Here is a 20,374-nt window from a genome sequence, read left to right as displayed (position 1 = left end):
AATGCCCCTTCCTAAGGCTGCACTGCTGCACTCTCCAATCAGCAACCAGAGAAGCACAGCCCCTGTCTGACCCCAGGGCTGAGCAGAGAACTCCATACCAAGAGCAGAGGTACTTTGTGCTAGGTATTTCTTTCCAAGTTAGTTGTGTCAGGGATATTGCAGAAGGCTGCCTTGGGGGGTAGGAAGGACAACCCAGGGGCAAGGGGTGTGGCTCAGTGGTAGAGGCATGGCTGAGCATACTTGAGGCCCTGGGTTCAATCCCTGGCACGACCAAAAAAGTCAACCTAACTCATAGGAAGAAAAGGAGCAGAAAGGGGCAGAAGTGTCAGCATCTAGCAAACAAAGGGACTTTCTCTTCCTGGTGGCTCTGGCTCTCAGCTCAGTGCAGACGTGGGTACTGGCCTGTCGAGGCCCAGCTCAGCTCTAGAATCAGTTAAGTGAGACTCTAGGGGGAACTGGACCATCACTGGTAATTTCTAAGGAAAGTTTTTCAGTGCCAGACTAAAGAGCTTTCTGAACAGGGCCCACTCCTACATCCTCGCAGAATGAAAAATGCTTGAACCGATCCAGCTCACCTCCATGTCAAGTTTGTTGACCCAGATGGGCAGATTGGAATAGGAGTGAAGGTTTAAGTCATCCACTGCTTTCTGGACTCTGTTCAAGATCTCTGAGAAGGTCTTATGATCATACATGCATGTTTCCAAGGAACGCACTTCCAGATCTATTTTTTCTTCAATAATCAGCAGATCGTCCACCTACGGGAGGCAACAATCAAAACATCCACTTATTCTATTCCTTTATTGCACACACTCTTCTCAGTTCATTAACGAAAGTTGTGCTTGAGTAGTTCCCCATAAAGAGCCACTCCTCGCTGTCGGGTTGAGCAGGATGCTTATCCCCACCATGTTCCCAGAGGGAAGAGAAAGGCCTGGGTGCCACTGGCCGCTCTCACTCCTGCTCATGGCAGGGGTGGCCTCTGGCTGCTAAGTCCAGGAGAAGGAAAATAACAAGCCCACTCCACCCCTCCTGCACCCTGAGGAGGGAGGCGGCTGCTCACGGATGTGTAATGCACGGTACGCTAGTGGTGGCAGACTCTGGGAGAGGAAGTCTACAACTGTCGGGCTGAGCTGGGGCCCGGGAAGAAGGTCTAAGACCCTGGAGGAGGCAGCCAGCACTGCAGACCTAGTCTTCCTCAACCTCTCACTTGGCTGACAGCCTCCTCAGACCCTCGCCCCCACTTAGTTTCTAGGCTCAGGGTGTTACTTATCATCCTCCCGAGAGCCCTGTCCCCAGCACAGAGCAGGGAGGAAGTCAGCGCCTTCTCCCTCTGTGCCCCTGTGGCCCAAGGCTGCACCCGTCGCGCACCCCTTCTGTGGGAGCAGGTGGGAGCTGCCCTAGCTACTGCTACGTGCGACTCACTGCTAGAACACTTGAGCACTAAATTAGAGCCACCTTTTCTTGGAAGTTGAAGACAGTCTCCGCCAAGCGCTGCACGTAGGGATCGAGTTTGTAGGACTCCCACACCAGGGCGATGCCTTCTGCGATCAAAGCCTGCACTTCCTTCTTCAAGCCAGCCACTAGGAGCGAGATGGTGTTCCGTTCCTCCACCTTCTCGCAAGTGCGCTCATAGGTCCGGACGCTCTCAATCAGCGAGATGGCGAACGGGTAGAGCTGATTTGCTTGATGAGCCTTGTTCACAATGGCCAGAGGAACCCGGAAGCCGAGCCACTTGAGGTTTCGGACTTCCTTTGAAAGTGTGATGATCTCAGGAAGGAAGTTCACTTTTAACTTGAGGACATTTCCAGTTCGGCCCCGAACACGAGTACTTTCAATGGTGAAAATGCGGCCAGAGACGCCCAGGTTGCGCTGCTGCACCTTCCTCGCCCAGTCGTCGAAGATCTCCTGGGTGTTGAGCTTCATGCGGAAGCTGTCCCCATCCTGCTTCAGCTTCTGGCCCTCCACGTGATTCTCCCAGCCCTTGCCAAGCACGTCCTCCACGCGTTTCATGTAGGCAGTGAGTTGTCTGTCGATCTGCTTAGCCCAGATGATAGACCCCGACACTGGGGGCAAATCGCGGACGTGACTCATTTTGCATGCCTGGCTTTGTGGGTACTGGACCTTGAACTTGTCGTGGAGAGATTCGATGTCATCTTTCACCCGCTGGATTAGCTGGGTCTGGTACTCTCGAATGGCCCCACGGATGTGAGGCCTGACAAACAGTGCGTTGAACCTGGAAAAGATCCTGAACATCTCGTTGGCGTTCTTGGCTGTACCGAGCTGGTCTCGGAGGCGAGCAGTGATGCGGGTCTCCACCCGGTCGATCCTCTCGTCGTACCTCTTCATGGCAGCCTCCCAGGCCTCCGTGCCTTCTTTGGAGACATCCAGTCCGTCCACCTCCTTGACGTTCTCATACGCCAGGTTGACTTCCTCGATGGCATTTGCATCTGCAGCATCAAAGAGGACCTCTGCCACTTTCATATCCTGGGGTTCAGGAACCTCCCCTTGATTCTGTTGTGCAACTGCCGTGACCTGAAAGATTGAAACAAAAAATTTATCAAATAAAGAGTTTTACTTTGTTATACACATAAGATTACCAGTCAGCAATATAGGTTTTTAAACTTTTAGTCAAACATTTTATAACCAGATCTTGACAAAGCCAAGTAAAACGTGACATTTTAACTACACAATAGAGGTTTTCTGACAATATGGCTTTGTGGGATTACATTTATAATGGAAGAAAAGAATGGGTGGGGATGAAAGGTGAATCCCGAAGCAGGAAAAGAAGCATGGACCAAGAAATAAAAGGAGCCCATGTCTTCTTCAGTGCGTCTCAGGCACACACCATCACCTCCACATCTTCTAGATGAGGACTCTGAGAAAACGCAGGGAAGTGACATGTGCGAGCCATACAGCTGGCAAGTGGTGAAGCTGGAACAGAACAGCCAGGAGTCTGGCTCTAGGGTCCACGCAAGCCAGGGAGTGAGGGAGAGGGAGAGCATCACAAATCTGGACTGAGATAACTTGATACAGAATCAGTCGCTCTTTAAGACGACAGCAATGAGGTGAAGATGAGGCTGAAGGGGAAGAAATACTCAGGGCCAAGCGACAGCAGAGGTGTTTTCACAATAGGCATTAAAACGGCACATGTACAGGTTTTTATTTTTTATTTGTTTGATATCGGGGATTGAACTCAGGGGCACTTAACCACTAAGCCACATCTATAGCTCTTTTCAAAAATATTTTATTTTGAGATGGGGTCTTGCCAAATTGCTGAGGCTGGCCTTGAGTCTGTGATCCTCTTGCCTCAGCCTCCCTAGCAATGGGACTATAGGCACGCGCCACCACGTCTGGCACAATCTTTAGAATGCAAACCATACCTGTGGCCTTAGGACTCTGACGATAACAGCTCTTAGCTGTTCATGCTGGCGTCTAAATTTTCTCATCTGGTCAAGGCGGGCTTGAAGCTTTCTGTGAGCAGGGTTGATGCGCCACACCATCTTCAGATTTTCTTCCCTTTTTCTTTTGACAATGTCTCTCAACAACACCTGAAGCTTCTCATACTCATCATCCCATGTCTGAAAAACTTCGAAGCAAGCTACCATAACCTAGGATAGGACAAGAATCCAGGAATAGAGGTTTATTACTAAAGCATGTTTTTGCCTTGTTACTCTAAGGTTGGTTTTCTAATAGATTAAAGCTTACTTTTTCAAATTCTTCATAAGCAACATGCATCAATTTTCTAGTGCCCAATACTTTGAGTAACTGGGAACTCAAGTCTCTTGAAATTGCCTCCACCAAACGCAATGCCCTCTGAATGGGATATTTTGTGTTTCGTATCTTTCTCAAGTGGGTGAAAATTGCAACAAGTGCCTGCCGTATCTTGTCCAGCTCAGTGGCAGACAGTAAGTCATTCAGAGGGAAATCTTTCATTAGAGGATTGTAGTCATTCACTGTTTCCAAAGCTTGTTTTAGACCTAGATTAACAGAGAAAACAGTTAATGGTCTTCACATAAAGTGATATTAAGTAAATGAAAACATAACCTTACAATGGAACATTCTGATGTTGCATGGGTTTTAGTGACACAGAAACCTCAAAACATTTGAAAAAGGAATGCTAACAGGATAAACCTAGTGTGGTCCCGGTTTTGCTGAACAGAATCAGGGCTGGGGTTGTGGCTCAGGGTTGTGTGCTTGCTTAGATGCATGAGCCACTGGGTTCGATCCTCAGTACCACATAAAAAAACTAAAAAAATAAAGATATTGTGTCCATCTGCAACTGAAAAAAAAAGAGAAGAGAATCAACTCATATGGACTCTCAACACTGTGGGTGTTAGTCTTATACATTTTACTTGCTGTCTACATTATCTACATATTTTACCAATTACAATTAAGTTTAGAGAAACTAAAATTTTGTCATCTCTGAAAACACAAAGATTTCCCATGGGTCAGGCTAGGGGAGTGTGTTGTTATGGCATCATACCAAAAACTGCGTCTTCGTCTATTTCTTGACTTCACTTTCTGGTATAAGATTTAAAAAAAGAGCCTCGCGCTATGATGCATGCCTGTAATCCCAGCAGCTCAGGATGCTGAGGTAGGAGGATCACAAGTTCAAAGCCAGCCTCAGCAAAAGCGAGGAGCTAATTAAGCAACTTAGTGAGACCCTGTCTCTAAATAAAATATAAAATAGGGCTGGGTTTTTGGTTCAGTGGTCGAGTGCCCCTTGTTGGTACCTCCCTAAAAAAAGGTTAAAAAAGAAATAAAAGTTTCACAGGTGTCCAAAAAAAATCAAAGTACACGTTTCAGCATTAGCAAAGGCCCAAATGTGTACAATGTGACTGAAGTAACCAGAGGCTTCTACTTGGACTCTCCTCTAATATTTAAAATGTGGGTACCACAGTTTTTAAGGGGGGCAAGGGACAGGAATATGACAAGCACTGTCGTGTTTTTTTTTTTTTTTTGGCACTGAGGTTTGAACTTGGGGGCACTTTACCACTGAGCTATGTCCCCAGCCCTTTGTATTTTTTATTTTGAGACAGGGTCTTGCTACGTTGCACCAGCTGGCCTTGAACTTATGATCCTTCTGCTTCAGTCTCCCGAATAGTTGAGACGACAGGCATGTAGCACTGCATCTGCTTGTGTTAATGACCTGGTCCAATAAGTATCTGTGGGTATAGAGAAATGCCTCACAGCACCTGGTCATTCAAACATTTGGGTCCTCAGTATAATGCAATATCATTCACACTGTTCCACACTCAGAAAATGAAATTTACTTCGACCACTCAGAATAGGGAAGAAGGCAAAGAAGGGAAAGAGGTAGCTAAAAAGAGGAAGAGAAAGCAGTACCAACGACTCTTCTTCTATAGCCCCCTGGGCAAGGAACTTCTCAGTTTATACTTCTTCTTGCCATTGTCAAAAGCACACCTGACTTTGTATAACAAAAAGTGAAGTTTTTTTTTTTTTTTTTTTTGGTACTGGTGATTGAACTCAGGGGCACTTGACCACTGAGCCACATCCCCAGCCCTATTTTGTATTTTATTTAGAGACAGGGTCTCACTGAGTTGCTTAGCACCTCGCCATTGCTGAGGCTGGCTTTGAACTTGAGATCTTCCTGCCTCGGCCTCCCAAGTTGCTGGGATTACAGGCTTAAGCCACCTCTCACCAGGAAAAGTACAGCCTATCAAGGAAGCAAGCAGCTGGGAAGCAGGAGGTACTCCAGGCTCACCACACGTGAGCCTGGAGACTGACACATATTCTCGAAAGCCCTGAAGGGAAGAAGGTACGTGGAGAAACTGTTTCAATTCCCTGGAACTGAGGGAAAGATGAGACAGGATGCAAGAGAGAAAACTGAAAGAGTACAGGGCTGGGAGTGCAGCTTAGTGGTAGAACACGAGCCCAGCACGGTGAGGCCCTGGTTTCCCCGCAGCACCAAAGAATAAAGTACATTTACTCGTTTTCACCTAAATAACCACAGAAAAGACCTCACAAAGCCAGATCAACAACTTATCATATTATTCTAGTTTTCACCTGTGTCTGTGTCGAAACTGACAGTGGCGTGGAAACGCTTGCCGTGTTTCAGGATATCCAGAGTCAGGAGAACTTCTGGGCTCTCTCGCTTCTCCTGAATGCGGTACAATGCACGTTCCAAGTTTAGCCAAAAACTGATTTCCTGTAAGGCAGTTCCTGATGCAGGATCTCGATCGAGTTTGGTCACCTTTGAAGATATAAGAACAGTCAGGGTATTCATTATTTAAACAAAGAAAACATTATCATTAATTAAATGTATTACAACTTAATTTTTATATTTCAAGTCAAAGGCATGAGCCTGCTCGAGACCAATGCTCTCTCAGAATCAACCTTAAACAGTCCAAACTGCACCTGACCACTCTACCCAGACCAAGGCCAACCCTGCACTGAACGTGCCCAGGAGCAGGAGGGACCCCACCACCAGCTGACTGCTTACTGACAAAGCTCAGAAGAGTTTCCCCACAGGTATCTTACACAATAACTTTCAATGATGTGCTCTCACTTTTTGAATTTCTCGGATCCAACGGTTAACTCCAGATTGTAATTGATTGAGAAAAGTTGGGTCTTCAACTTTATCTCCAAAATCTGTAACTTTGGGCTTTTCTCCACGTTCATAACACTGCTTTGCAACATTTGTGATAATTGGGTGGATTGGAAGGCTGATCTCTGGAATCTCAATGTTTTGTTGTAAGTGCAGGAGTCCCATTTCAAGTTCTGCAATCTTTTTCTCAACTGAAGGAGCCATTTTATCACCATCTCTATAAGACAGGAAACATTTAAAAGTTAGGGCATGGCTCGTCTTCAAAGATCCTGCCGGGCATGAATAAAACCATATTCACTAATGTGAAGGAGTTCTCTTGACTTCCCTCCCAGGCCTGAGTTTCACACCACTTCCTACACTGCCACGTGGACTGGGACTGACACGACACTCAGACCACAGGAAAGTGGTCTCACCTGTCTGCCTTGCCAGACTCCCGGATGTAGGACTTAAAAAACGGAGCCACGGCATTGCTGATGAAGGAGTGCAGCGTCTCGTACGGCGAGTCTTCACTGAGTGTGAGCACGCGGAGCTGAGAGGACACCGGCTTGTCCGCGTCGATCACAGGGGTGCGTTTAATGAATGCCAGGCTGGAGACAGTGAACGAGAAGTCAGAACGAGAATCTCACTCCTAATCCATTTTAATAACTGTAGTCTTTGTGTGCACACAAATCAAGACTTCATTTGAATGTTCAACTTAAAAAATCACAGATCATACTGAACTATCGCTTTCTGAGAGTGAAACACACCCCTGCCTTTCTTTACCCACCACGTGAGAACTAGTAACTCAGAGTTAGGATTAAGGGTGTTCTAATGAAACCAGGCAAAGGTCGTGTGTCTCACACAAGTTGGATTTTCAGTCTCAGATTACAGTTGACCTCTCCTGTCAACTGTACTACAAGCCAAGATGCCCTTAAGTCTGACCGCATGCTCATCTGTACTGCTTGCTCACGTAAGTCATGGGTCAGCTTCAACACGCAAACACCGAAACAAGCTGAAGTGGCAGCCTAGGCAACCCCTTCACCAGGTCCTGGGAAGTCCTCCAGCCCCATCTCCATTTGTACACTATGCCCCACGAGCTCAACCAGCCAACCAGCTGTCTGATTCTTAAATGTCTCATGTGCTTTATGTCTTTGCTTAAGAAATCTATATCCGTCTGCTGAAAGTCTAGGTAACTCTCAAAACTCAATTCTGGCATGACCTCTTCTGTGGGCTTCCCTTAATCAGAAGCAACCTCCTATCTCCATGATTTCAAGAAGCTCTGCCAAGCATTATAATTAGCTTTGCATCTGCCAACCTCCCTCCCAGAGCATGAGCTTCCTGCAAACAAGCACAAGGCCCTGGGTTCAATCCCCAGCATCGCAAAAAAAAAAAAAAAAAAAAAAAAAAAAAAAGAAGCCAATGCTGTTTGAATCTCCTAGATCCTTGGCCAGTACTTTCCAGATAATACTTCATATTACTCTAAAAAGGCCGAGGAATTACTTTTATGGCACATTAGGAAGAAACAAAACCACAACAGTATTCCTGCCCAAAATGTACAACCTGAATCTAATCATGAGGAAGCATCAGATAAACCCAGTTGTGGAAGTCTGTAACTATTAAAAAAGAAAATAAAGTCAATTTACAAAGGCACAGAAAGGCTGAATGGCTGCCTCAGAATAAAACTTAGAGAGACAGTAAACCAGTTGCAAAGTGGGATCTGGACAGGTTCTGGATGGGGAGAATTATCATTAAGAGCATTATTAATTTAAACACATTCTGTAATTAGAGAATAATATTGTGTTTCCTACATATGATAAGGCTATGTGCTTGTTCTTAAAAATATACCCTGTCCAAGTATGGTGGTGCACACCTATAATCCCAGTAATTCTGGAGGCTGAGCGAGGAGGGTCACAAGTTCCACACCAGCCTGGTACTTAGTAGGACCCTGCCCCCAAGTCAAAAATAAAAAGAATGGGCTGAAGCTCAGGGTGGAGTGCCCTGGGCTCAATCCTCTCATTCTAAGTACTATCCATGTGACTCTTATGGAATCTTGATATTGATCAAAAAATTTAAAAAGATGAGGTTCGCTTTGAATTTGCAATCCTCCTGCCTCCGCCTCCAGAGTTGCTGGGATTAAGGCATAAGCCACCGTACCTAGTTTAAAGAACAGAAGTCTTAATGTTTTCTCAGTAATGTGTCTGAGTCAAAGAAGATTTACATTAATTTACAATCATAAATCTATAATCTGAGAAAATGGTATATTCATGTACTCACCTATTGGACTTGACCCCATAATGAATGTCTATGTTGATGTTATAGGAAATAAATTCTTTTTCTTCTTCTCCTTCATCACCAACATCCTCTGTAAATCATAAAAACATCATATCAAATACATATCATCACTTCAATTTCCTACTGAACAACTGGTTAGAGAGTTCTTACCTCATCCCACCCCTAACCTGACATTTAAGCCCTTGGAAAACTCGGTGCCATCTATTTGCCCCTCTTGCCCGTTTTCTGACTCCTGACCATCACTGATCTGCCATCTTACACGGAGGCAAGTGGTTGCCGTAGCTACACATGCCAGGGTGGTACTGGCCTGCCTGGGTTGCTGGAAGAATTAGCAGCAGACAAAGGTGAAGCAACAGGGCAGGCCCTGCCTGTGGGCAATGCGGCTGCACTTAGCTTTCGCCAAATTCTCACCACCCCTGACCAGGAGCCCTGTACTCCGTGCTCCAAATACAGAAGGCACTCTCTGCCCCCATCCTCCGAGTATATTCTGCTCAGTTGTTTACCCAGCACTTACTATAAGACAGGCACTTAAATACATCATACATTGAACCCTAGTGGGTGGCATGACTGTTGTTATTCCTGTTTCCCAGGTATGACGTCTAAGAAAATGACCCACAGACCCTCAGCTGGAAAGCACCAAAGTGAGTATTCAGAGGTCTGTCATTCCAAAGTGCAGACCCTTCACCATTGCTCTGCAGGGCAGGCCCAGGGCCAAGACCAGCCAAGAGACAGAAACCACTGAGGGGCTTGCAAGGAATTCACCTAAGCCCTTGCCTCTGCTGCATAAGCAGGAGTCACTTTACAAAGCTTTCTGCCACAAGAGGCATGTGAGTCAACTTTCTAAATAACTCAAAATCAAAATCATAAGACAATTGTAAGAACAGAAGACTACCCAAACTTCTGCATTGTGTTAATTCATGAGATGTCTAAACATTCTAGTTACTTTTAATGACACACTGTATGAAATACCTGCGTTAGCAAAAATCACAACGTAGGAATTGTCTTGTTTCTGTGTTTGCATGGACTGAACTCATGACCTCGCCCATGCCAGGCTCTATCTACCACTAGGTTACATACCCAGCCCAGTACATTGCTCTATCTTTCAAGAAGACAATTCTTCTAAATTACTGTTTTGGTATAATTTTAGGAAGGGGAGGAAGGAGGAGGTGGTAGAACATTCAGCATGCTAAGCATTGCCTAGCTGTTTGTTAAAATGACCACTGTCTTTCTGTGGGTGTTGGTGAGTTCAGAGTGCCTCAGAGGCCTTGAGTACACTTCAAGATACGAGGTGGTGGGTACTGCCTGCCCAACCTGATGCTGCTGGCTACCGCTCCACCACATAAGAATCTCTGCACAGGGTCACATCATCGCCAGGTCTCACTGTTGGCACTCTGCATCTCAATGAAAGAAGAGGAAGTCTGGGGGAAATCTGTTGTGGAAAGGTATCTGAGAAGTGTCTTGTAGGTAAAGCCCTCTGGCACCTGGCTGTGCTGTGACCCCACAGCAGCACTTACGAGGTGGACTAAGAATACCAGGACCTGACCACCTGTCACTCAGGGCTACTGAGGCCCAGGGGCCCATTCCATCCAGACCATGAAGGTAAGGGGATCAAGGGCCATCAGCCTGTGGTCACAGTTCCATATCCCCAAGATCAAGTTTGGTCCCTCTGTTACCAGCACAAGCTATTTTCACCAGTAAGAGGTCCAACATATCCTCTAAGTGCAGGGCCTTCCCGCCCTGGGACTGCTCCCAAAACTCCTGTGGACCACCAAAAAATTTTTTAATTAAAAAAAAAAATAGAGCTAGGGTTGTGGCTCAGTGGTAGAGCACTTGCCTAGCATGTGTGAGGCACTGGGTTCAATCCTCAGGACCACATAAAATATAGATAAATCAAATAAAGTTAAAATATATATACTGTTTCAAAAACCCTACACATACCAATCGGTTTTCTAACCATTCAACTGTGGCTGTACTACAAGATGAATTAGGCGGCCTGAAACCAGTTGCACATCAGGACTGCCATCAGTAAGACAACAGATGGACAAGAGAACAGAAAAACCCCGAACTACACAGCCATCCAGGGGTGGGGTCACAAAATACGTTCTCCCTCAATTTTCTGAACTTTTCAGGATATTGTTCTATGATTTATATAAAAGTATCAGCAAAACAACACTCAAGCAACATTAAGAAAATAAAAGTAGGGCTGGGGTTGTGGCTCAGTGGCAGAGTGAGCACCACATGAAATGAATAAATAAAATAAAGATATTGTATCTATCTAAAACTAAAAAAAAAAAAAAAAAAAGAAAGAAAAGAAAAGTAACATTCTAACATCATCAAAGGAAACCGATCACAAAACCGAAACTATGATGCTAATTTTCTGATGCTAGTTTTCGACCATTTCTCCCCCTCAGATGAAGGCACATCACTTAAACACCAAGACAAGAGGCAGCCTGGCCTGAGTCCCAGTGCTGCTGGCACTTCCTATGCAAACAAGGTCCAGGACAGGCCCTGTGCCCAGCCACAGTGCCTCAGGCGGCCTGGCAGATGCCAGCTCTGCACAGGAAGACTGCAATGCAGCAGAGCTGCTGTGGCTCCGGAAGGCACGCCCAGTGACATAATCCTCAGACGATGATGAAGCAGATGTTTCCCACTGCTTCCTTAAACTGACTTTGGATGATGACACCTTATGGGGTGCTTCTGAACCAGTCAGAGAACACACTGTGGCTAGTCGTTTTATGCATATTCCTATTAAATACACATCAAATGAATACATCTCTCTGAATCGCACTTATAGAACTTAGGACATTTCTTAATAAACTGCTATACTGGGTCCTTTTTGCCTCTCTGTAAATTATTACATCATTCAAATAATAAAAATGTGACATTTTACTTTTGTAGAAACATTTAAAAAATTGTTCAGAAGAGGAAAGACACTTGATTGCTAACTCCTAATAACAAAAAGGGGTCAATGCTGTCAGAAGCTTATATACAAACACAATCTGCATGCTTTATCAAGTAATACCAGTTTCAGCAAAGCCTGAATCCATTTCCTGATGTCTGATACAGTTTATATTCATGCACACAGTACTGCCTGTTGGATAGTTACAGAATTGAAGTAGTACAGCAGCTCAGGAGGGACTGGGGCTGGCTTACAAGTTCCTCTGCTGCAAGCTGTGCTGATACACACCATGAGGTCTTGCAGATATTTTGGTTACCTTGGAAAAGTTACTGAATTTCTAGAGATATTCAAAGTGACATTTAGCACTCATTTGTGTATACTTCTATTGAGAGGCTACTTTACTATATTTCAAACATACATATGGTGATTTATATCATTACATTGTCTTGCTTAATGAAATATCAAAAAAGATAACAGTTACCTTAAGAATCATGCTACTCTACCCTGAGTAGAGATGCATGTTTTCACAAAACGTAGTGCAGGCACAATCAGAAAAGGAAAATAAAGCCCCTGGTAAAGACAGGCAAGCCAGGCAGGGCGACACATGCCTGTAATCCTAGTGACTCAGGAGGCTGAAGCAGGAGGATCACAAGTTTGAGGCCAATCTCAGCAGCTTGGTGAGGACTTAAGCAGCATAGCAAGATCCTGTCTCACAAGAAAAAATTAAAAGGAAAGGGTGGTTCGACCAGTGTGGCAAAATGTCTAGTTTCTCTAGCACACCCTAGCAATGGGCCACTGTTGCTTGAATATGGTACCTCTTAGATGAGAAAATGCAGACCCCTGGTAAACTTGCTACTATAGCATCAACAGAACTTCAAGGATTACATAAACTTGTATATCATCCACTGAGTGACTGTGGAGATCACTTGTCATAATGAACACAAGATACATTGTATTTTCTGGAAACAAATGAGAACAAAAAGCAGCTCCTCACATGCTGGCTACCCAGGGGGACTTAGACAAGCTCAACTGCACCACAAGGATCCAGAGGTGACTATAAAATCAGCTATTGATGCATGCTGCCAAAAACCTTCACCAAGAACACTGATGCAAAGGTTGCAGCTTTTTCCAGATGAGGACATTCCAGGAGAAAGTAGGACATTCTTAAGAACTTAGTGGAAGAGCTTCCTTGGTCTTGGAAAATTCCAAAGCCTCTAGATGAGTACACCCAGGAAGAAGCGGAGGCTTTCCCAAGAGTGAGGTCCCTGTCTGAGGAGTATTGGGTGTAGGAGAATGAAAAGTACAGAAAATATCGAGAAGTGATTGAGGTTCTGCCCTAGTACAGTGAAACAACTGCTTCAAGAAACTGCAATAAGACACATTATTTTATAGAAATGTTTCATTATACAATGACTGGAATAAAATTGCTTACTTGGTATAAAAAAAATTAAAAGGGCTGGGGATATGGCTCAGTGATTAAATGCCCCTGGGTTCACTCCCTGGTGGGGAAGAGAAGGGGGGAAAACGAGGGAGGGAAGGAGACGGAGAGGGAGGGAGAAGGGGAAAGCACAGGTGAGGCTCCTTGGAGGCTCCCTGCTTTGCTCCTCCTCCTGACCTTCTGGCCCCTGGGGTCTGGCCGGTCACCCCCACACCTGTCCTACTCTTTCCCGTGTCTTCGGTTTTCCTGTTGCCCTCTATGGTGCTCTCCATCACCTGGATGCCACCCTTTGGTCCCCCTTCTGAGAAGACACGAATGCCACAACCACTCGCTGCTCTGGCACAAAACTAAGAACCCGATGAGAGTCTGGTTTTTCCTTCAACCTGAAGACTCCCATCAAAACATGCGTAGAGGGTGTGAAGGAAGAATTAAACCCCACGGATGTGACATAAGAGGGCTTCATTTGGTATTTCCAGAAAGGAAGAAAAAGGAATAAGACTTGGTATTTTAAAGTTAATACCAATTCAAAAAGAAGTACTTGATATAAAACAGATTAAAATGAATACTACCGTTTTAATAGCTATCAAGGAACTGCAGAGATTGGTGTTCAGGTCTGAGAACACTCACTCCTTGGAACGTCATTTTCCCACCTGAGTCTTCACATTCCAGGGCTTCTCTGGTTTCCTCATTCAGAAAGGAGGAGACTCATCTCCTTGTGTTGTGCCTGACGTCCTGCAGTGCTGACAACCAATTCCGAGTTGACTGCTCGACTGCTGACTATTTTCCCTTTGCTACACATGCATTTCATTTACTGTGCTACACTCACACTCAATTCTACCTTGCTGCAGATTGTTTGGTCTTCTTGGGGTGGGGAGCTCAGGGCAGGAGGAGCCCGGGAGGGGGCAGGGGGACAACTCCTGCCAGTGCTACAAGGCATTACTGTTTTACAGAAAACGTTTCCTATCGATCTATTCACAGAAGTGAATGCGGGCTGTGATCCACCATTAGAAAACCTGCTATCTCTAACCTGGAACTTGGAGCGTTTCATAATTCAGATCAACGATGCAAAAATCCAAAACCTCAAACACTCTGGTCCCCAGTATTTTGGATAAAGGATATATCACCTAAACTATGTATTTTAGTCATTAATTTGCTAAATGTCTTCATTCTTTGTGAAAATTAAATCTCAGAAAAGTAATTTTTAAAAATTCACAAAATCATCACTTGTAGGACTTTCCGCACTCTATGAAGTTGGGTATTAAAAATGCTCTGGTTTCCAGTCACATTCCAGTTTGTAGACCTCTCTGCACTAATGAAGAGGAGGAAAACCCCAAATTACCTATCTCAGGAGCAACTATGACTACAAACTTGGAAGATGCACGCCTTAGAAGTAGCCTCTCTTCCTGTGATAAAGGCAAAGCGCTACACCTAAGATGTGCCAGTGAAACGCCACACTCCAGGCACTGATCTTGGCCTGCCTGCTAGTGGGCTGGAGCGTGCAGGGAAATGGCCCACATCTACGGGACAAACCCAGCAAAAATGCACACCAAGTAAAAAGTGGGATGAAACATCTAACAGTGCGTGCGAAATGTCTAGTTAAGCATGAACACCTAATTTGGTCACAATTATATGAGGGAGACAATAATTTCTTGCTGACTAGGAATTACAAAAAGGAGATTTTCCTTTTTCAAATGAGAAGTTGTAACTTTCCCTTTCTGACTCTCCAATTCTTCACAAGCAAAATAAGATGCTAAACTCACAACCTTTATTCTATATTTTGAAGAAGGCTGAACTTCATCAAAAGTTCACAGCTGGCCAGGGTAGCTTAAAATTTTTATACACTCACACATATACACATACGCATATGTATATATTTGGCTTCATATAAAAATGCTTCTATATTCAATACAAATGTTGAGAATAAAATAGGGGAATAAAATAGAAAAAATAATTCCCTGTTCATGAAATAAATTATGCTACTTCATGGTGATTTGTGGTTTTTCATTTAAATAATTCAAATTTGTTTTCCCTATTAATGCAAGCCTACCCTTTCATTATAATCAACTATTATATGCACATATTTTACTAAATGTACAAATGTCAACATTCATTCATACAAACTACCCTAAGAAAGCCCTGCTAGCAAGTAGCAAGGGTCCTGGGTCTGTACTCATCTAAACTGTCCTTGTGCAGGAGATGGGGTAGCTTGGTGGTAGAATGTATACTCAGCATGTCCAGGGGCCTGAGTTCAATCCCCAGCACCAAAATAAACAAACAAATAAAACATAAATTCTCCTTATGTGGCCAGGAAGCTAATAAGTCCAATGAGGTCATGTGGTATAAATTTGGATTAATTTTTAAATCTTTCTTAAGATTTTTGTAAGTGAAAAATAAATTACAAACAGGTTGACTTGCCAGAAATACATCATGGAGTTTTATAAATACAGGAATGAGGCAGCATTTCCACTTTAGATAGTCTCATTCCTTACTCAACTTTCAAAAGTGCAAGTCATTATGGAGCCAAAGATTTGAATGCCTGAATGTCTCTTTGCTGAAAGGAAGAAAAAAGCACATCACTCAAATATGCCTCTGACACCTACAATAATTTTAGTGGAGTTTAATTCTAAGATGTTTGAAAAAAGAACTACTGATGATCTTTCTAGAAGAGCAAACACTTGATTTTTTTTTTTTTTTTTTTTGCGGTGCTCAGGATTGAACCCAGGGCCTTGTGCTTGCCACGCAAGCACTCTACCAACTGAGCTATCTCCCCAGCCCCTTGATTTTCTTTTTCATAAAAATAAATCATGATCCAAAGTTTAAAAAAATCACTGATTTTAAAACAAACAGTGCAATAAAAATATGATAAAGAATTATCTATGGTCAAACTACTCAAAATATAATAACTTAAAAAACTCAGATTAAGATTTATTTGAAAAATAACCAGAACGACATGGGCCAAAATGCAGACAGTGGTTCTATCCCAGTAGAAGGATTCAGGTGATTTTTATCTCATGTGTATGTGTTTTGTTAAGAGCGGATGAATTTTCTTTTCTTTGCAGTGCTGGGCATGGAACCCGGGGCTTCATGCATGCTAGACAAGCACTCCATCACTGAGAGCTTAAATTTTTTTTTAGCACTTATGATTTCCATGCAGAAATACATTATCCCAACCAAGACAACATTAATGCTTTAAACATGCCCAAATGGCTTATTTGCTTTGAATATTCCACATGGATGTAAGAAAAATACTCTTTTATACTCTGACAACCTCTGGCCCAAATTAAGGCTATAGTGAAGCATCTATGAATAAGAATAGCATCTGAAAGAAACAGACTGTCACAAAGAAACAAGCATGCGAGCTGGTAGACAGGTAGCCTGGGTTCTCTATGGTCTACAAGCCATAGTTCTGTAGAAATTTTAAGAAACTTGCTGGTGAACACTTTCAGACAATCTCCAATCTCTGGGTGCTAACCTCAAAATTGACTTGGACAGCATCCCTGGGATCCCAGATGCAGATGGATGGTGCCACACCCATTCATGGACTGGTCTCATATGCTATCCATCCACCACAAAGTGGTTTTTAAAGAACCAACAAGAAGGCCAGGCAAGCATGGTGACCCATGCCTGTAATCCCAGCTGCTCTGGAGACTGAGCAGGAGGACTGCAAACCCAAGATCAGCCTCAGCAACTTAGCTAGGCCCTAAACAACTTAGTGAAACTCTGTCTCAAAATCAAAAATAAAAAGGATTGGGGACAGGCTGGGGTAGAAGCTCAGTGGTAGAGCACTTGCCTAGCATGTGTGAGGCACTGGGTTTGATCCTCAGCACCACATATAAATAAATGAATAAAATAAAGATACTGAAAAATAAAATTAAAAAAAAAAAAAAGAAAAGAAAAGAAAAAAAGGGCTGGGGATGTGGCTCAGTGGTTAAGCACCTCTGGGTTCACTCCCTGGAACCAAAAAACCAAACAAAAAAAAACAAGCAACACTGCCACCAAGTTCGGAACTCGAGGTCATCTAGACCCGCTTTCAGGGGCCTCACTACTTGAGAAGACTGCAATATGCAGACTTTTTTCCTCCTTCCCCAACTAAGTCCTCAACCTCTTTTTTTTTTAACCTGTAAAATCAGACTTAAATATTACAGATTTATTGTTAGAATCATGTAAGCATTGAACAAATCTAGGCATAATTAGTGAAGCACTGGACTAGAAACTGATATGGTGAGTATAGGCTAAGGACAAGGACTAGGTGGTGACCTTGGGCCAGTCACTGAACTGGAGACTCGGTTTTCTCACGTGTAAATGAAGAGATACACCCATTCAGCAACCATGCTGAGGACCAGCGTGTGAGCATCCTGCCTGCACTCTCATCCTGTGGCACTCTCATCCTGGGGCCTCGGCCTCTGGGTCCCTGCAGGGCCGGCCTCCTCCCCTAACCAGAGGGCCAGAATCCAGCTGCCACTGCTCCACCGACTGCCCCTGACACATCCCTCCCGAAGCCACCTCGGCCTGGACGCGAATCGAAACCGAAAAGCTCATGTGACATTGGAGGCAGGGATGCGGCCTCCGCCTGCACTCGGCCCAGGGAGACGCTGTCTCCACCCAACTCGGCCATCTTGAGAGGCCGGAGCACACAAAGCGACCCCATTGTTTGGGGTGACGGCAAGACAGGGCCACTCTGGTCCCTTCCCGTGACCAGGACGTGGGCACCCCGCGGGGCTTCAGCCCGGGCAAGGGGTGTGGCAGCGCCGGCCTCCGCGGGGCGTCAGGGACGTGGGGGTCTCGTCCCTCCCGTGGGATGTCCGTGGGCCTGGGGGGCTCCTCCCATCCCGCGGGGTGTCCGTGGGCCTGGGGGCTCCTATTATCCCGCGGGGTGTCCGCGGGCCTGGGGGGCTCCTCTCATTCCGCCGGGTGTCCGCGGGCCTGGGGGGCTCTTCCCATCCCGCGGGGTGTCTGGGGCTCCTCCCATCCCGCGGGGTGTCTGGGGCTCCTCCCATCCTGCGGGGTGTCCACGGGCCTGGGGGGCTCCTCCCATCCCGCTGGACGACTGGGGCGTGGGGGGCTCCTCCCATTCCGCGGGGTGTCTGGGGCTCTTCCTATCCTGCGGGGTGCCCGTGGGCCTGGGGGGACTCTTCCCATCCCGCGGGGTGTCCGCGGGCCTGGGGGGCTCCTTCCATCCCGCTGGACGACTGGGGCGTGGGGGGCTCGTCCCTCCCGCGGCCGCCCCTGCCCTGCGCAGGGCCCTTCCCGCTGGGCCCGCACCTTTGAGGGTGGAGCGCTCCACCAGGACCGTGTGGACCTGCGGGTCCGACAGGAACTTGCGCATCTGCTCCAGGGCGCTCTTCTCCTCCAGCGCCGCCTCGAGCGCGGCGGGCGCCTCGCCGCCATCCTCCAGCAGCAGCGGCACCAGCTTGCGCAGGTGCTTCTGCAGCACCGACACGTCGGCCACGTTCTGCACGGCCGACACCTCCAGGCCGGCCGAGCCGTCCTCGCCGCCGCCGCCCCCGGGCTCCGACATGGCGCCGCGCTCGGGACCCGCGAGCAGGGCTGAGAAGGCGTCCGCGACCCCGCGCGAGACAGGAGCGAACGAGAGAGAGAAACGGGCGCCGGAAGCCGCACCGTCCGCTAGCCCACGGCCGACTGGGGTGAGCGGGAGCCGGCTCCGCCCTAAAGGCAGCCGCCGCCCGCCGGCCCCGCCCCGCCCGCCGGCCGCAGCCACCGGCGCCCGCTCGCGGCTGGCGTCACGACGTCGCGCATGCGCCGAGCACCTAGCGACGACGCCGCGCGGCCTTCTGGTACTTGTAGTTCCGATACTGGGCGGGGCCCGCTTCTCCTCACCGTCAGCCCTGCAGATGCGGACCTGGCTTGGCCCCTAGAGTGCGAGCGGCGGGCTCTGGAACTACGTCTGCCTTGTTCACTGCAGTGGACGCAGCGAATAGCACACATCCCGAGAACGCCACAAATAGCGAATGAATGATATGTGGATGAGAACTGAGTTGTAGTGGGCACTCAGCTTGTGCCAGACTTTGTTCTTTGTTCTAAGCTCTCTTAGTGAAGGAATGAACGCACATTAAGGGCCAAAACGTAGGCTTGGTAGATGTCTTATTAGGCACACTTACATATCTTAGGTACGTGTATATGCATGAGAATTTTCTCAGAGGGCGAAGAATGGGGGGAAGTGCCTGTGGTCGTAATGCTTGGTAGAAGGGGACATTTCAGTGGAGGAACAGGCCTCTACCAGGACAGAGAGACCTGAAGACTGTGGCTGGGGTCTCGACTGCAGGGCAGTGTGAGGTTAAGGCAAGAACGACACTTGGACAGTAATATTCCAAACTGTGAAGGGACCTGGCTCCTAAAGACAAAATCATGCTTTGCCCCAAGCAAGGATGCTGTGAGGACCAAGAGGGACGCCTGTATTCAAACATCTGTTTATAATAGTGATGCCCCTTAGCAGCCCTGCACTGGCACTGCCGTTCCGTAGGCTTCAGCATTCGGAACAGTAGAAAGCAAGGGCTGGGATGCCTGCCAACTAACGTTCCCCTTATTCTGACCCACCACAACCTCCTTCCCTACACCAAGACCACTTAAGGCCAGAGTCCAGTCCTGCCATGGTTCCTTCTAAGGGGTAGTAATTGACCTTGAAAAGCTCAAACTTGTAACTTGCTTTTTCAGTTTGGCAGAGGGAGGGAAGCCAAAGGCATGTTTTAACATCAAGGTGCAGAGTCAGAGAACCTCATCCTGATTGGTGAAATGATGATGGTATGATTCTATTCTCCCAAATCATCTTTGGAAAACTGCAAAATCTACAATATGCTTTTTCCTTGCACAATTACCTGGTGCCAGGCCCCAGAGACTGCTGGAACACAGCGACTAATCAGATGGTTCTTACCTTTAAGGAGCTTATGAAATAAAGAACAGATTGGTATCCCATCCTCCTGCCCTTCATCAGCCCACCCTTGAATGATATGCCCATGTAGTTCTAAATAATCTTTTAGGAGGAAAAAATAGAACAACAAGTTTGTGTTATGATCAAAACAAAAATACACACCAATAGCTAATGCTGAGCGCTCACTTCATGCTAGGCACTGTGCTAAGAGTTTCCTTCCATATGTCATTTAGGGGTAGGAACAGGGATGAAGAGGCAGGTCAGTGAATTTTGAGCTGGCCATGCACCATCTGAGATGCAGACATCTGCAGAGAC

The 20,374-nt window shown here is 46.2% G+C and overlaps 1 protein-coding gene and 1 pseudogene across 1 annotated transcript in view; one reads left to right on the top strand and one right to left on the bottom strand.

The window, feature by feature from the left end:
- The window catches only part of Dync1h1 (dynein cytoplasmic 1 heavy chain 1), a 63,166-nt gene extending 44,337 nt beyond the window's left edge, over positions 1-18,829 (bottom strand). Inside the window, 9 exon segments of the mRNA XM_047537674.1 lie at positions 576-755; positions 1,453-2,529; positions 3,378-3,605; positions 3,703-3,974; positions 6,025-6,211; positions 6,527-6,782; positions 6,979-7,152; positions 8,819-8,906; positions 18,436-18,829. Of these exon segments, the coding sequence (XP_047393630.1) occupies positions 576-755; positions 1,453-2,529; positions 3,378-3,605; positions 3,703-3,974; positions 6,025-6,211; positions 6,527-6,782; positions 6,979-7,152; positions 8,819-8,906; positions 18,436-18,691 (2,718 nt within the window). The 5' untranslated portion in view covers positions 18,692-18,829.
- Positions 12,494-13,024, top strand: LOC124974317 (39S ribosomal protein L13, mitochondrial-like; annotated as a pseudogene).
- Positions 18,830-20,374: the final 1,545 nt, after the last annotated feature.

This window comes from Sciurus carolinensis, chromosome 2, assembly GCF_902686445.1.
Source record: "Sciurus carolinensis chromosome 2, mSciCar1.2, whole genome shotgun sequence".
Classification (NCBI taxonomy): Eukaryota; Metazoa; Chordata; class Mammalia; order Rodentia; family Sciuridae; genus Sciurus; species Sciurus carolinensis.
The sequence above is the reverse complement of the archived record's forward strand: the minus strand, read 5'-3'. Positions and strand labels throughout refer to the sequence as shown.